The sequence below is a fragment of the Rhea americana genome, unplaced genomic scaffold (genome assembly GCF_003343005.1).
Source record: "Rhea americana isolate MKP2758 unplaced genomic scaffold, rheAme1 scaffold_10, whole genome shotgun sequence".
Lineage (NCBI taxonomy): Eukaryota > Metazoa > Chordata > Aves > Rheiformes > Rheidae > Rhea > Rhea americana.
This window is the reverse complement of record NW_028185039.1, coordinates 6933793-6952548: the sequence shown is the minus strand read 5'-3', so window position 1 is coordinate 6952548 and position 18756 is coordinate 6933793. Positions and strand designations below refer to the sequence as shown.

The 18756-nt window shown below is 37.6% G+C and overlaps 1 protein-coding gene across 1 annotated transcript in view; it reads right to left on the bottom strand.

Annotated features, from left to right (window-relative positions):
- Positions 1–18756, bottom strand: part of SHISA9 (shisa family member 9) — a 188676-nt gene that overhangs the window by 16455 nt on the left and 153465 nt on the right. Inside the window, exon 3 of the mRNA XM_085300338.1 lies at positions 7510–7665. Coding sequence (XP_085156464.1) covers positions 7510–7665 — 156 coding nt within the window. The remainder of the gene's footprint in view (positions 1–7509; positions 7666–18756) is intronic.

The window sequence follows — 18756 nt, the reverse complement described above, 5'->3', positions numbered from 1 at the left end:
CTGTACCTGAAGAAGAAGCAGGCATTAGAATATGAAAGACTTATTTAGCAAATGAATACTCAAAAGCTCCAGATCCTCCAGCCACACTGGATTAAAATAATAATAATAAACTATCAGGCGTTTATGTCATATTTCCTTGAGATAGATCTATAGTGTCAGTGTAGAATCAGGCAAGTTGCCTAGTTTAGCATTATGCAAGACAGTGAACATACCTCTAGATATATGAAATCATTAACTGAATCATCCTCTGGATATGACAAATGATGCCTTAATCTGTAATTCCGTGTCTGTTTTCYGGGCATTACATCCGGTGAGCTATTCCTGTGTCTTATATTTTTTAAATCCATTTTTGTACAACTACTTATGGAAGTAGTAGCTGAAGACTTCTTTAGTCTTTGAAATGTAAAAGCAATTCCTTTTTAAGCCTTCTGAAGAAACATGCAGTGTGGTTGGCATAGGAAAGTTAAGTAAAACAAACATACTGTCTCCAATAACTCTGTAGTTCTAGTCTTCCTAAAAAGTTAGCTATATCATCCCCTGTGAATGCATGCTCAGATCTTTTTCCCTGTTGTGTGTTTCCACAGTAGCATTTTTCCAGACACAATATTTCTTTCCAGCCCTTCCTGTCTTTATGCAGAGGCCCCTGAGACAGAGCACAGTGGACAATATGGAACAATGCAGATTCTCATCTTTTGGTGAGATCAATACTGGCTTCTTAGGAGGAAATTATAAAGTCACATTTATTCTCGTAAGACAGGTCTTATATCAATACAGAATTAGAATCATTTGTATGCAAATTGAGGTTCTGAGGCTTAAGAGAAGGCATCCTGTCATGCACTACCAAATTTCACACTAGACAGGGTGATTCAAAGACAACTCTTTATGGTTAACCTTATGATAATTTCCTTCCTATTTGGATCCTTATGTGTGTATAAAGGACAAACTGGACAGCTTTCTCACGTGCTTTACCTTTTTGAGGGAGATGGCTTATACTTTGGCATACTTGCAGCCACAATGTTTTCTACATAGCAACAGTGATCAAAACAGGAGATATTTATTCCTTGAGTGTCATATTTGCAGAAGTTCACTTTGGGGTTTTGCAGCTGCAAGCAGAACTGGAGAACAGTATAACATTTTCCTTTGGGATCAAAGAACTCGTAAGCTTCAAGAAATGCTGGGAGCCATAGACTCTGAGATTGGATGGTGAGCCTGCTCCTAATGATATCCTCTTCCTTGCTTCACTATATCCAATCAATTAGATCTGATTCATTTTTACAGGAGACTACAACTCCCAGCATTGCTGAAGGCTTTCTGGGTCTTAGTTTCAGGGATGAATTTTATCCATGGTGGGGTGTCTTTTTTTCTTTTTCTTTTTCTTTTTCTTTTTCTTTTTCTTTTTCTTTTTCTTTTTCTTTTTCTTTTTCTTTTTCTTTTTCTTTTTCTTTTTCTTTTTNTTTTTCTTTTTCTTTTTCTTTTTCTTTTTCTTTTTCTTTTTCTTTTTCTTTTTCTTTTTCTTTTTCTTCTGGAGGGGGGGCAAAAATTTAAGCTAGCTGAGTTATTTCCTGTTAAGGCATGCTCAGTCAGTTCCTCATAGGTTTGTGTGTGCATGCATGTGGGAGAGCAATTTTTATAAAATAAATAAAAAATCGTATTAAACTATAAAAAATACTTATATTCTCAGGCTTTGCATGCATGTCGGTGCACCTCTCCAGCAGCTGAGTAATCATTCCCCCAGTCCTGTAGGGCTTACAAAGATCAGGTGTAGGAGCTTGAGGGAATTTGTTCTTGTCTTTTTTCTGTCTGTCTGTCTTTTCCCTTTTTTTTTTTTCTTTTACATTCTAAAGAAAATTGCCCATTTTGCACTACCTAAAACTCAGAAAAGGAAATTAACTGTTACTGAGTCAGTTTTGCAGACCTTTGTCCTAAATGAATGAATGAAAATAGCTAATACCTCGGGACAGTGAGCCCTAGGAAATTTTTATTAAGCTACAGCATGAATTCCATCTCTTATAGCTTAAGCTTAGGAGAGTGGAATTTGAAGTTGGACTGTTCATGCTTTCTGAATGAGTGTCTAAATGATGTGTATGGAAATTTGTGATGAGCTACCTTTATATTTAGTATATCCTAGGACTTGAATTTCATGAAGGTGTTCAGATACATGATTTCAATCCACTTGAAGCATTAGGCATGTCAGGATTTCTTAAATGAGCAATAACCATTTAAGCATGGAGTAAAAACACGGTTGATGAACTGGAAATAAGAATAATTTATGCAGAAAAAACACTTTCTGCACTTTTCACATAAATAATCAAATACTGCAAAAGCACCAAAGGAAACCAGGATCATATCATCTCAGGCAGCCAAAAAATGAAATATCTAAACACTGAGTGCTTTATTGCCACACAACATTCAGTGACCACTTCTGGTAGGACTGATCTTAAGTAAGACCTTGTAGAACCTTTTTCCCTTAAATAAAGTCTCGGACATTCCTTGGTGGCAGAAATTTCTCTCTTTTGAAAAAAAGATTCTCTGGCTCAGGAAAAATGGACAAATAATGGATCAACAGAGTGCACCAATCAGGTAGGTTAGAGATGCAAGGAGCTGGATTGCTCATCCATTATTTCAGGGCATGCCTGTTCTGCCTTGTATCTAAAACGCCCTCTTACCTTCTACTGATTATTCCATGGGATTGTATGTGTTTAAGTAGGAGAAGAGTGAAACCCTGCTTCAGTGAGGAATACAGTAAACAAATCTCAGCTTGCTTTTACCTTGTACTCCAGGCACTCATTTGTGGATACCGGATAGGCACAGAATGTCCTCATATTATTGAGATGCTAGCAGACAGTAAGATGAAAAGTTGAATTTGACCAGAAGTCACTGGCCACTTCAGAGTCACAGAATCAAAGAATAGTTGTAGTTCAAGGGACCTCTGGAGATCATCTAGTCCAATCCCTCTGCTCAAGCAGGATCACCCAGAACATGTTGCACAGGACCACATCCAGACAGCTTTTGAATATCTCCAAGGAAGGAGACTAAACAACCTCTCTGTCCAGTACTCTGTCACCCACACAGTAAATAAGTTTTGTCTTAAGTTCTGACAAAACTCTGTGTGTTTCAGTTTGTGTCTGTTGTCTTTCATCCTACTGCTGGGCACCGCTGGGGAGAGTCTGGCCTTGTCCTCTTTGCACCCTCCCTTCAGATGCCTATATGCATTGATAAGATCTCCCCTCTCGGCCTTCTTTTCTCCAGGCTGGACAGGTCGAGCCCTCAGCCTTTCCTCATAAGAGAAGTGCTCCAGTCCCACTAGTCATCATAGTAGCCCTCCACTGGACTCTCCCCAGTAGCTCCCTGTCTCTCTCATATTGGGGAGCCCAGAACTGGACACAGGACTCCAGATGTGGCCTCACCAGTGCTGAGTAGAGGGGCAGGATCACCTCCCTTGACCTGCTGGCAGCACTCTTCCTAAAAAAGCATCCCAGGACACTGTTGGCCTTCTTGGCCACAGTGGCACATTGCTGGCTCATGGTTAACTTGTTGTCCACTGGAACAAGTGGGGAGCTGGTTACTCTTTATGTGGATTCTGGAGGCTGCAACAAGTAAAAAAAAAATCCTCACAAGAAATGAGGAAAATGTCCTGTTGTGTTGGATGTGTAAGGATTTGGCTGTGTAGTTTGAACTGGTTCACATAAAAATAATGTTACTGTTTAAATAAAGCACACTGGTCTTGGCCTTTTCAGTTGTCTTCTCTTTCGCTTTTGAGTTGAAGCAGACACTCCACAATGCGCATGTTGCATTGCATAAGTGCGTGAGCAGTCCAACTTCAAATTCCACTCTGCTGAGCTATGGGATTTGGGTCCATGATGAAGCTTAAAAAACGCTTCCTAGGGTTCGGCTTGGCCTCACTACTCCAAGATGTTGATTATTTATATTCAGTAACAAAATTCAGATTAATAGCAGTGGCCCTGTTGCCTCTTGTGTTTACAAGTGCTTGAGTATTCAGTGCTGAATTTCATGCGGGTCCAGAACAGAGATTACTATGGCTCACTAGATTTCCACAACTGAATTTCCACAGCAGCCAGTCACTGAAGGATGAGTGGCTGACTTCTAAAATTAGACAACCAAATATTTAGGACAGCTGTAGTTCAGAAGGAAGCAGCTGTGTGCATGTTAATTTAATACTGTCTGTGGTAAAGCATCACTTTTTCAGTTGTCTAAACTTCTTATCACTTATGACCACATTATAAGGGGTGATATTAATATACTTTAACTCTGGTTGCTACAAACCAATAGGAATGTTTTACCCACCCCATACCACTCACCCATTAAAGAAAGATTTAAGCACAGCAGACTAGCAACTTTCTAGCAACAGTATCACGTAGAGTGAGCTACACTTAAATTGATATGTTTTGCTTCAAATACGTAGAGAAATAAAAAATATATTCCTTATTCAATTACTTTTGTGGGCAACTGCATTCATCCTCAAGCCACTATCTATGTGGATGAATAAATCCAACTTGGAACCTTAGCATATGAAAAATGTTATGGTTTTGTGATGTGAATGATGCAGTCCATGATGAATTTGATCTGTGTCTGTTTGCTGGAAAGAATTTTGACAGGTTAAATTTGTATGGTGGGGCTGATGTCAGGTCACTTACTGTTTCTTCTCACAGCTCTCTTAAAACTGAAATGAACTGACCAATGTGCAAGTCTGGTTAGGTTGGTGAGAACCTGGTCACAAACCTAAGCCAGATTGGGATCATAGAAGAAACACTTTGTGATCTATGGATATACAGAATAAGTGACAGTGTTTGAGGAACTGTGACCTGAGAGTATAAAAGCTGTTAAAAACAGTGTATTTAGCTGTGGCTCTATATGGCCAAATGAAAGGTGCAAAAGTGCAACAGTTTCAAAGTGTTAATTGTATTCTGCTGAAAAGTTCAAAAAGCAACTTGGTGATTTTATACTTTTCTTATGAAAATACACCTGAATCTAAAGCCTAACATGGTCTCAGACCAGTAGATCTGCAGGAAAAGAAATGTGAAGTATTTTTCACTGATAAAAGAAAAGCATGGGAAGATGGTGCAATCCTCCTGGAAGAAAATGTCCCTGAAAGTTATGTTTAATTTAGTTTAAGATTCTGAGAGGCATTATAGAACTTCTGGAGCTGAAGTGCACAATCTTTCAAGGTTGATTTAATTGTACTGTTACTATCAAGCTACTGTAAAAACTTGTACTCAGACACCTAAGAAATATTTTTAATTAAATGAATTTTATAAATGAGTTTGCACTTAGATATAGATGAAATGCTAAGAACACTCTTTCATCCTTGTTGTTCCCCGTCACTCTATTGCCTAGAAAGACCAAAAAATTCCTTCGTACTTTAGCTACATACTGCATTGCTGATGATATCAAAGAAATTCCCTGTAAGACTAATTTCTGTGATGTTCCTCTACATTGTACCTGCAYTCAACAGGTAGAGTCTCTTCTCTGTAGAGGAGCGGAAAGTAGATGAGCAGTGATTTTTTTTTTTTTTTTTGATTTTCTTCCTTTATCCCATTCAATCTCCTTTGTATCTTTCAGATTGAGAGCAGTGTATTAAAAGGGAATATTTTTTCATACCCGAGGTTTTGAATCTGCTGAAATTTCTAAGAAATCAGTATTCCCTCCCGATACTTCTTTCACAGTCCTCTAGTTGTCGTGATCTTCCAGTTGTGATATCTGTGCCCTGATAATTACAGCACTCTAAAATACCAGAACTTTACTAGCTTCTTAAAAGTCAGGGAATTGAATKTCAAAATTGCTTTTAAAATTTGTTCTTGATCCCCTCTGTACTTATTGTAGCTGACTTGTTAATCTCATTAATGTAGATAAGTCATTTAAAGGGGAAGAAAGTCCTCTTAAAGCTAGGGTTACACAGCTCTTGAGAAGTTCTGCTGCAGGAAAACAGAACAACTGCTAGTGTAACTGTTCCCAGGGCTGTTGCAACATCTGCTTTCTCAGTTGTCTATTCACAAAAAACAAGTTCTAAGTTAATAGTTTAAAAGCAAAAAACAAGTACATGCAGTGGTTCTTGGGTAGTTGAGAGTAGAAGGGGGGGCTTGAGTGTTTAATTTCTCATTTTATTATGTTTAAGTACCTTTTTTTGGCCCAAAGTAAGCTGGCGTATGAAAAATAAACAAACCTGTTATCAATGTATAAAGCTGTAATAATTACCACAGCATTACACAGTATCACCTTTTGAAGAAAGATCTATAAAGATACACTATCCATATTCAGAATTCAGCTGAAAGGTATTATCTCTTTTATAAACATGCTGAAAAATGCCATTTGTAAGGGAAAAAATGGCAAGCTAAAGCAAAGTTACAAGCATTTGAGATGGGACTTCAATGTACATTTTGTTAGAAGTCTGCTAACCGRAAGTCTAGATAAAGGAATGTCAGTTGGTGATGAAAAATTGTTATAGCATGATGGATACTAGATTCTTAAGTCAGAATGTTCTCAGCTGTTCTGCAAATAGCTCTTTCTGGGAATAGGCAGTGCAATGCTTCTCTGCATTCATGGGAAAATGATGTTAACATCTATATATGTAAGCTGAGCAAGGGTTCTTGAGAAGCTGTGTATGAACAGACCTCACAGTTCTTAATTACTTATTGTGTAGAAGAGGCCTGAAACATAAGGTGATAAAGGCTTTCCATCTTTGCATGATATGCAGCAGTATATACAGTTCTGGAAAAGTGCTATGAACTTACACTTCCATTATGAAATTTATTTTGAAATTTTACTTACCATTGTCCTTTTACTTTCTTAAAATTGTTTCTTAGAGGATGTCCTCTTATTTTCTTAAAATGACAGTGTATAATATTAATCAATCCTAGAAACCGGTCACCATTGGGATGGCTGTTCATTAGGAGCTTTATGATGCACTAATTGTTTAAAATTAAAGCCTCAGGGTACCTCTCAAGTGACCTACACATCCTACAGAAAATATGAAAGCTGTTACTGCTGAAGTAGGCAGGTATGTTTTCTTTTTGGAAATACTGAGCAGATGTCTAAAGTACACACACTTAATTTGCAACAAATCTGATGCTTGTGTCTCATTTGTGCAGATAAGTATGGAAAGTACCTACTGAAATGTATATGTAGGCATATTAAGGGCATAAAGAACAAGGGCTGAACGTGGGTGAAACTCACTAAAAGGTATACAGTAGGGATAGCATGTTTTTGTGTGTGTGTATATGCATGCACACACATGCATATGGTTTCCTATTCTTACATGTAGTTTTCCTATCACTAATTGTAGTCCTCTGGTCTTTTTAATACATTTCCAATTAATATGATATTAAAATGAGTAAAATGAGCAAATTCTGTAATGAAGCAGTCCAGGAGAGCAAGACTCTCTTTCTCTCTCTCTCTCTCTTTTTTTTTTTTTTTAAGAAAAAAACAACTGCATACCAGCAAATGCAACATATTGATCTAAAGGAGAAGTCATGCATTGTAGTGCTTACTTACCAACAGCCTTTAGAGAGGCATACTTATTAAGCTCCTTGCCTGGGGGCTGTTGCTCATATGGGTTTGTGATCTGTCCCAGACTGGGATATGAGTGTTGATGTGCCATCTGAGGAAGGAGGGGAGATGTTGGTATGACGTTATTCATCTGTGGTGGATCTGTTTTAAAGAAAATTGACATACATTAAAAATTTTACCATCATTATCCAGTACCAATTAGACAGGGTGTATCAGGAGACTTAATGCAATAAAATGGTGTTTACTGGAATGTGGGAGTTTGAGTACAGTAAACTTGTACTCCAGTCAGTATAGTGATTAAAGGCCAAGGAATGATTGTAGCTGTACATGCTAACTCTTGCATCAAAAAAATCTTTGAACTAAAAACTAAATTGATTTTTCAAAACAATTGAACACCAGTACAAAGACTGAATTTCTCACAGCTTTAACATACAACCTAAAACTTAAAGTTTATTCCAAGGTAGCCTGATAGTATTATTCTGTTTGTGTGGTTAACTAGCTAGGCTAATTTAAATTTGTTCAGAAAAGCTGCTGCAAATATGCAGTTATACTGCTTTTAATATCAGAACTAGTGTGGTTATAAACACAGCATTATGTTGTGTTTTGTAGACATGTCCCACAGTGCAGTATGTGGAAATTTGGCTGATGTCTATCATTAGGCAATTTCTTCAAAGTTTGCACTTTTTCTTCATGTTTTTTTTTCTTTTCCCCTGGTAGCAGGTATCACAGTTTCATACCAAGACAGTGTTTTCTGTATCAGACGTGTCTAAAAGCAGGTGCTAGTTACTGTTTATGTAGTGTTTTATACCAGTACTAGCCTCATATCAATTCTGTGTTTAATTTGTCCCATTATAGTAGAGATCGCAGTCTGACTACTTTTTAAGATATATCATAATTTATTAGTTGTTTGCACTATTTCATTGCTGCATCTAAGAAGTTTGGTCAGAATTGTATGCTGTACTCAATCTGCAAAGCCAGATTACAGCATGGTCAGCAGTATTTCTTCAAGAGTCTTTCTCCAGGCTGTGTATTTTGAGGTATTTGGAGCTGTCTGGCAGTCAGAACCTTGTCATGGCTTCTGAAATCATACAACAGAGCCTTTTCCTCCTGCAATGAAACCATGTGCTGAATTTGTGACAATACAGTAACTCCCATAGCATCAAGCACAGGATTATAATCATGTGGAAAGAAAGCTGGGTTGTTAGGGGAAAAAAGGCTTATTATGATGGAGTGAGTGGACCACCCCCCAAGTGCCCACAGGATCTGACAGGAGCCAAATATCCCTGCAGTTTGCCAGGATTTTAAGGGAATTGARCCACTTGGCTTTCCACAGCTCATTAATGAAGCCGAGTGCATGAGCAGGAGCTCTGTGGAGCTAGTAACGGATTTACTGCTGAGAGAGGAGAGGAAAACTAGGGGGAGGGAGTTCTTTCTTTTCTTTTCTTTTTTTCTTTCTTTCTTTTTTTTTTTCTTTCCCTTCCCTTTTTATTCCTCACCATTACTGCTGCCTGGTTAGTCTTCTGCTATCCAGACTGAGTCTGCACCTGCCTCTGCAGAGCGCTATAGTTGCATCCACCTACTACGTGTGTGTATAAACAAGTTGAAAGAGGACCACTAGGCAACTGAAGTATGATGGCAGAAATGGCACGATCTAGTAATATTGTATTTCTTCTTGCTGTTACTGGCCAGCTGGGTAGCAATGGAGCAAGTTGGTAGTGGATAGTAGGTAGAGCTGAATGGGAAATGATTTTCCCACAATAGAGCAGCTTTTCTTGTTTCAAAAAGTTTTTTTTTCTTTTACCAAACAAATGAAAATTGAAATTGGACATTTTTGAAAATATTGTGTCAGGTCAGGAGAATTTTTTTTCCTTATGATTTCAACATTTTATATATATATATATTTATAGATTGGCCTTTTTTTTTAGAAGAGAAATGTTATTTTGAATTGAAAATCAGAAAATTTTCTGTTCCAAAATTCCCCAAAATATTGGAATAGTTTTTGAATCTTTTTGATAGGTTCGTCTAGCAAAGGCAAGTCTGTTAAGTCAAACCTTTCACAGAAATAATTGCCATCTTAATGAGTCACCATTTTCTAATAAACAAAACTTCTCAGTAAGCTTCTATTCAGCTACAGTACTGATCTCTTATATAACACAGTGGAGTAACTATACTCTTACTGAGCTAGAGTTGGAGATATCCTATTGCATTTCCATTCTATCCCTAGAGTACAGGTGAAGAAAGCCTCTTAGTCTAATGGCTTATACCCTAAAATAGTTTGCTACTCTTCTCAAAACATCCATGTTTTCCAAATCTCTTTCTCTTATGCTTGCTTTTACACGTACACTTCTGAGGGGGAAGGCTAGCAGTGCTCTATTTCACTACCGGGGCAGCTACTGGCAAGGGTGGGTCCAATAATATGAAGAAAGTATCAACATTTTACCACTAAGATCCCTAATTTTGTTCTGAGTAGATATGTGTCAGCACTTCTCAGATGCCACTATCGTGAATTTCCCTTGTGGCAGTTCTTATTATTCAGTCTGTCAAAACATCATGATTTCAGTGTGATAAAAGTATTGTGAACACCAGTATTTCTGCTGTCACTGCCAAAGTGACTTGCAGCTGTGGAAGACTTCCAAAAACGCTGTAAATAAGTTGTAGTTAACCAGAATTGTCTTTCTAGCTTCTATCTCTTACTTAGACCTATCACTTTTATTCAGTCACCTCTTTAACAGTAATGAAGGAAGCTACCCCAGAAATGTACTGGAGAGACTGAAATTAGGCTTGTTTTTCTTATACATGTCTGTGGCATTTCTGCTTTAAGACCATGTTGTTAGCAGCATTAATGTTGCTGTGTTTTGGTTCTTTAAATGTTTATGAAGATGTAATGTTTCACATCCCCAGATCATCTTTGGCTTCTCTTTTGTCACTTCTTGTTAAAAGCCYGGAACTCTTGTAAACTAGGAATTTCAAGTAAATTCATGACATTCTTTCACTGCTGCGCTGACTGCACAATACCCCTTRTTCATACTCAGGTGCTTACACAAGACTAAGTCATAACATAGAAGACAACTAAAATTACTGATTCTATTGGCCATTTCCACAAAGTGAATGAAACAAAAGGCCGAACTCTGGCACAGTACATTGAACTATATTGAAGAAAGATTCCTGTCTATAAAGAGATTCCCATTGGACTGGATTCCCAGGACCTAAAGGAAAATCTCAACTTGATATATTTACCTATTTCAATCTGAATCATACTAATTTTTAGTCTGTCAGTATGTCATACCTGGTGAATGTTCCATTGGTTTGCAAGGTTGATAAATTGTATGTAACCTAATTCCTTATCTGCATATTCCTAGAATTGAGTGAGTGAATGGGACATCAATCTTGTTTTCTCCATATGTAATTTAATAATGATGGGTAAATTCATCTGTATTTGGATGATATTCAGGAAATTGTTATAACTAAATTAACAACGGTATAATGCAGATTTTGTAGCAGGTATTGTGGTGGAGGATCTAAGTCTAATCACTAGCAGAGCCCTGGTTTAGTCATGATCAGCTAGCAAGTTTCAATAGAAATAGTTTGATAGTCTTTCATTTTGAGACTTTGACAATTTTTCACGTGTAATTGGATAAATACCAGTGTTAAAATTTTGGAAGCAAATAATAATCCATTGGATTATTCAAAATATTTTGGGATACTGTGGGAAAGAGAAGATTGACTTCAACTGAAAGCAAGTTTAACCAAAAAAATCCCAAACAATTTTATCAGTGACTTCCCATGCCGAGTTAAATCCTTTATATTCATAAACCAGATAGTCTCTGATTGGTATTTGCAAATAGCTGGCTTCACTGAATGGGGACAACTTTAACCTCAGATCTGTGGCTGTGCTGATACAGCACTTTTGGCAACTTGACACTGCTACATTGTCCAGCACAGTATTCCATATAACCAGCTGCGCTGTGCCACTGCCAATATTTATGTATTTATTTTTAAAACACAGAGGACATGAACATTGCAAAGAGTCAAAAAACTGTTTGTGCCACAGCTTCCAGCATGAATAGTCAGACCTGATTAGCAGTGCTAAACTGCAATATTCTCAGCTTATCCTATTTTCTGCTGAAACAATGTAATTCAATGCCAGGCTGCATCCTAACCTGYGTTAAGGAACTCTCAAGACTTTAAGGAGTCATTCTAAATGTAGTCTTAGTGGTTAACTTTCTGTCTTCTTACTACCAGCCCAAGAGGGGAAGTTGAGGAAAGCATAACTGGAGTTCACTACATAACAGAAAGACATGTGCTAGGCAGAAAATGAAACATACTGGGGGGGAGAGGGGAGGAGAGAGAGAGAGAAAAAAAAAGAGGTCTTCAGATGCTGARGAATGCTTTTGACTGTTATCCTCTTAAGAGTTCTGGGTACAGAAAAAGCTTGTGGGAGGCAAATGGAGCAGAAAATAGAACTGGAGGGATGCAGCCCCAGAAACAGTTTATAGCAAGAGAAAGCAGGTTGTACATCCCTACCACCCAGTCCCACTATTTGATGAAGACTTTCATCGTTACTTTGTCTGTTTATTACCTCAAGCTATATCTCAGCCTGTGCAATTGAAACTTGCTTCCAGATGTCACAGCTAACAGCTTACTGGGATTTTTAAGTGAAAGTGCTTTTGGAGTGTTTCCTCTCCCTCCCTAATTGTAAGTCTGAGTGACTATAGGGTGCATCACGGTGACAACAATAATGGAATCGGTTGCTGTAGTCAAGCTGCACTCCATCCAATTAAGATGATGTCATATCTGATTTATGCACTTTATTCAGAAATCAAGGAATAGGCATCTCAGCAGTTATTAAACACAAAGAGGAACACAGTGTAGGAAGACCTGACACACTATGGTCACACATATGAACGTGAAGAGCAAAAACACAGACTTTTTTTCATTTTCTGCACTGTGTATAGAATTTGTTGCACTGTTCACCTAGTTTGTTTATTTTTYTCAAGCGTCAGGGTTAGGGGAAATATTTGGGGTTAGAAGGAGAAATGCTGGTAGGATGTAGCAATAATAAGCTTTTTCACTGAGATCCAATAACCTACCATGAACCTCCCTAAAAGCTCAGCTTGTATCTTTCTTCTCTTCAGCCATGGGAAACTGAAACCTGTTCTATAGAGCGGCCTGGGGATTCATTCTTTCCTGTAGCAGTGAAGTCATGCATTCAGTGCTTGGAGACAAGAAAAAATGAAAAAAATACCTAAGTACAGAATAGAATCTATTAGTAAATGAGCAGTTGCAGGCTTAAGGAAAAGAAYAAATGAGATAGGCAATGCAGTAACAAAACAGGAGAGGATGGGGGAAGGGCAGCAAAGTGGAATGAGATTTTGCTATAAAAGCCACCTGCAGACATGCATACAAAAGAAATGAGAACAAGACAGACAAAAGAAGACTGGGAAGTCAAGGGGGGGGGAGAAGGAAAAATCAGAGTGAAATATAATAATAGCTGAGCATTTTGAGATACTCAAGAGAAAAAGAAATGCCCTGAACTAACTCAAATTGAAAATAACAGCTATGAAAACAGAATAGATCTGAGCAACTAGAGAAACCAGTAGAAACCTGCTTCCCTCCCCTCCATAACCGCACTGCCACCAACATGCACATTTGTCTCTTTGTTCTTAAGTGTATTATACTTAATTATAATTTCTGGGCTCATCCAATTTTGCCAAACTGTACTCACAGCCCTACTCCCAAAAGAAAACTGCATATGCTATTGCTGCAGAATCCCAGATACAACAAAAGCTATATGGTAGTAACAGCATGATTATCCCTGTAAATGAATTCCTTTCAGATCAGTTCCTTTCTAGGTAATATGTCTGTTATTCTCCATTCATGGAACTAAGCCTCCTGTTGGGGCGGAACTCAAACCCTGCTGCCTATGTGCCATACGTTTTCCCACAACTAGATGATTTGCTCTTTCTCTCTCTCTTTGTAAGTATTATATTGCTATTGTCATTGTCTTTTTATTTAGATCCTTTACCTATTCCTCTGCATCTGCGTTAAATGATGTCTTTTTAAAAGATGTTCTTATCTAGAGCATCACTGCATGCAGGAGCATACAAAGGTACACTCTCTAACAGCTGATGTTTCAAAGTCAGGCTAGATATCCATAGGATTATGCACAATTTGTTCATATATGGAAATGTGCATAATATATACGTGGTCCATCTAGTTCAGTAGCCACTGTCTGTCCAGTACCAAATGTGTCACAAGAGGCTACAAGAGCTCCRGTAGTATTTAAATGCAAAATCTGCCTTCTCTGAAAGATGTGTGCTTATCTCTTAAAGATAGGAGTTATGACCAAAAAAGCAATTTTATTTGCATTAGCTGTTATAAACCTGGATGTTCTTGTTGTCCCCACAGTCATAAAATGGTGTTTTAGCTCTTGTTGAATTAGTGGCACTCCACAGCAGCATTTTCCATAGTCTAGTAAAAGTGCTAAGTTGAAGACTATTCTGTATTAACAAATCTTAAATTCTCTACCTTGCAATTTAACTGATTTTATGTTTTAGCAAAAACAGATGTTCCTAATCCAGATTTAGTGCTGTTCATTATTTTATATGCTTTTTTTCTCACTTCTCAAATATTTGTCTCCTTTCTGGAGTAAATAATTTCACTCCTTCTAATCTTCCTTCATCGGATGAGCTTTCTGAGATTTGATCATTAAGGCTACCATGTTTGGACCAACTGTGGCCATGCAGTGTGACTTTTGTGATGAGGTTCTGGCTTCACTTTTTCAGATGGAGATGTGTTATTTTGTGTATAAGAGTTTCAGTAAGTCATCCCTGTAAGTCTCTGTCCCTTATGAGATGCAGCCTTTTTTGTTCTCTCATCAGTAGTGTACAAGTCACACAAATGACATATTTTCCTTAAATATGATAGTGCTGAGACAATAAATACTTTTCATGGCAATTTATGTTAGCCAGTTCCCCATTCTGTCTCTGCACTCTGTCACAAAAACATTCTTGTAACACAGACAACTTATCTGTCTAATCATCATCACAAAAAGGATCTGAGATGAGTGGGAAGGCACTTCATCCAGCAAGAAAATGTTTCTGTTTAATAGAAGTGACAGTCTACAGTGTAAATGCCTGTCATCAAACACAGTGTTCTGCCTTCCTCTGTCCTAACAACTGTAGGAGTTAGTCCTATACTATTATCTGATTCTCCATGGTGCTGCTGCATGCAGGTGCCTTTCAGCATACTATTCTCTTGTGCCATGTATTTTCTATTCGCTTCCTGTATGATTAACCTTTAGTTCTGTTGCCGTCTTCCGTGATAGAGGTTGCATGGTCTTTCACAAATGGGTATCCTCAATAGATTTCTGAGAAGTCTTTTTCCCCCAAAATAGAAAAATGCTGAACCCAAGAACATCTTCAGCTTCAAATAGTATTAAACTCTTTTTGACACAATGGTGTTGTGAACTGTTCTGACCGTGCCATGTAGCCAGGCAAGTTGAGCATTTCCCCTACTGAAAGCATTTCTGAATCAGCATAGTTGGTAGTGCTGACTGACACAAAAAAGAAGCCTGTTGCTTCAAGATGACAACTGGTAAAAGGTATGATGGAGTAGTATCTCTTAGCATCTTACTGATCTAGTTTGAGGGGCTGATGGACGAGATTGCTGTGGACACAGTTTTTGTATGTTATGGTAAGGAGATTCACARGCTGATGTCCAGAGGCAGTGTTGCTCAGCTGAACATGGGAAGGAAGGTCATGGAGCCAGGTCAGGGTTCTCCACAAAATCCACTATGCTCTGCTCTTGATCCATATATTACGAGGAACTGGCTGTCTCTTGGCAGGAARAGTAAACTGCAGAGATACAGAGTGAGCCACATAGTGTGCTGTTGTCACTCAAACAATGTCTCATGCTTTTTTTGATAAATGGCAAAATTCCCAAGTCTCCACTCAGTGCAATGGAATTTTGTTCTGCTGTCAGATGTAGACAATGTTATTTATCAACATACACTTGAAGACAGATGGATTCTTAATTGTGAATACTTTTGTCTTAAGTGCAAATGAGGATGGCACTAATTTTACAGTATCTCCTGTTTTTTCCCCTTTAATTTTCTTCAGGCAATTAACTGTATGCATATTAGAGACAGAGACATTTCTTTGAATAATTATTTTATGTGGTATAAAAAGTAGAAGAAAAATTAAGCAGTGATGTCAATCAAAGAGGTGTGGGACTCTATGGCCATTTGAGGGCAGCAGGAAGAGAGTACACAATGTCCCTGTTAAAGGATCATTTTCTTACTGAACATGCTACTACCACTTCACATTTAAATCTGTGGGAAAGGATTTATAGGTATAACAGTCTTAAGCCTGTGAGCCCTTCTGAACTCTATGTGACAGGGTACAACTGTTACTGTTCTTCATATAGCCCTTGAATTCAAGAGCTGGCCTCCAGAGCTTCCTGTTTTCTTCTAGATGAAGACTGATGCTGTGAGATGCTGAATTGTCTATGGTCTCAGTGACTTAGGAGATGGGGCCTTCATCATTTTTCAGGTTTGGGTTCCTCATTTCTGGTTAGACTCCAAGTGTGTAGGAACAGAGTTCTGTGAAATCAGTTGGCTGTTTTACTGCCATCTGAGGCGAGTGGGAGTAGGATATCACTGGTCTTGTGACTAAACCAGCTGGAAGCCTCTCTGTTATGTTTTTCATATTCCTTGAGTTCAGCTCTGTACCACTGCACTCACATTCTGATAATTTTTTCTACCCTCTTAGATGTAAAAACACTACAGTCTGAGCTTCATTTTCCATGTGGACTTTTATTATGTGATACCACATCTCCTTTTATGAAAGTTATTTTTGTGTCCTCTGAAGATTTGCTTTTCCTTCATAATTACTCACAACCTGACAGAGTTATAATCCTCTGATAGGATTTGTGACATTGTAATCTTCTCTAGAGCAACCCATTGCGCCTTCACAAACAGAGGATTATAACCTTTAAGAAGGCAATAAGAAGATGAACTCTTCAGATATCAAGACCCTGCTTTCTTACCAATTTCCAGGGCTTGAGTTGTGGGAGGCAGGAAGCGATGCTATGCTCTCACTCCCACCCACATTTCTGGCTTGCTTCATCTTCTTTTGCCTCAAGTAGCAGAATTGAGAAGTTAATTAAACCCACCAGTTATACACACTTTGAGCRCTACAGATAGCCTTAGCTATGCAAATTAAGAAAGGATAAATTCAGCAAATTTTACTTACATGACAAAATCTTTTTGCTCTACTTCCTTACGCTTTCCCATAAGGTGTCAGTTGTTTTATAAATCGAACAGTTCTGTACATTCTTAGAGAAATAAAAAGAATCTGCCAAGATGTACCAGTCAGTTCAGATTCTTTATTCTGCCTATTTTATCTTTTAATGAAATTATTTTTCTGCAATAATAAATACAGTCCTGTTTTACTTAAGAATGGGAATGTGCCTGTCATTATAATCTTTGGTATTTCTTCTAAGTGTTTATATGCCTTCCTTAAGCTTTAGTTGTTTTCTTTTACCCTAATGATTATTGACCACCAGTGAGTTTAGAATTATTGTATGCAGCCCAAATACATTAAAAAATCTCTTGCTTGAGGCATTTCACTGGATAGTCTTTATTAGTTGTCCCAATATACCGAGAGCTGAGAAGGAAATCATTAGAGGATGAAAATTCTCAAAAAAAAATATGTTACTGATCCTTTTTTTGTATTTGTTATTTACTATTCTGTTTAAGCAGTAATTTAGCMGTCCACAACCTGTAGAATGTAAAGAAGAGTTTGTCTGCAGGATTCTGTCGTGCTGTTCATGGCATAGGCAGTTAAAGTGTTAAGGTTTATGGTGATAGTAGAGTTAGAATTTGAAGGAAGTTGCCCAGCACTGTGGCCCTTCAGTCGGCAAAGTTTGGGACAATTTCACTAGCTGTGATGTACTATCATCCAGCTAGCATGGGCATTGAGAAATATTTTGCTAAAATATGTACCTCAGCTGTGCGTATCCAAATGGCACAGGCTGTCCTGATATAATTGACCCAGGATTGGAGAGGAATGAGCTATATACTTGTCTGGCATAATATAGTTTATTCTTTTAGTCTTTTTAGAGAGAAAAATATATTGATGTGCTACAATGAATCTGCAATATCTAGTTATGGATCTGTTCTTCCACAATCCACTTCTGCAAGTTTTATTAAGGCCAGTGCAGTTTTTCTTTGGCTATTTTGTGTTAAGAAAATAAAAACTCAGAGAATTCTGAAGACTAGTGGARAATTAGTGTTCTGTTCTCAAAGAAATAGACACGATTTATTATATTTTAAAATATTCAAGAACAAAATTTACAGATTACTGAGTAGGATGCGTGTTTTAACTTTTTGCATAGAATTATAGAAAATACAGATGAATAACTCTTCAGAAGATTTTCTAATTTATCTCATACTCCTATCAGGGAGGATTAACTATACTCTTGATAGATGTTTGTCATGTTTTAAAAAAAACTCCAGTGAGGGGCTCCACAGCCTACCTGCTGTGGTCCAATTAATCCAATTCTAATTCTATTTCAATTAGAAAACTTTTCCTAAAATCTGATTTCATTCTCCTTTAAGGCGGTTTAAATCAATTAGTACTCCTGTCTATTAAGGGTATGGAGAACAGATGATTAYCATCCCATCTGCTGTAGCATTTTAGTATTTTAAAGTTGTTACTAAGGTCTTTTTTCAGTCTTCTTTGTAACAGGAAGTAATAGGAATTCTTTTAATCTGTTCATATAGAATGATTAGCAATCTCATAAATACAACMTTTCTGAACACATCTTTCTTGAGATCTTTTGTCTCATCCTTTTTATTTCTTATATCTTACAGAATCTCTACTTATTTATGCGTCCTAGTGTACCATTTATTTTTTGGCATGAGCATGATATTGTTGATCCATTTCTGCCAGTGATCTCCTAAAGCCCTGAGTTTTTTTATATTCTTGTGCATAGAATCTTGTGTCTCTCTTAACTGAATTGCATCTTATTTTCGACACTATTTTTCCAACTTCCTAAAATCCTTTTTATTCTAATTCTGTCCTTCAAGACACTTCAGATCCCTTCCAGCCTGGTGTTGTCCACAGGCTTAAGAAGCGTACATTCTGTTCCATCTACCTACTCATTAATGAAAATATTGCAAAATATTGGAGACAGAATAGGTCCCTGCAGAACTCTCCTCAATATATC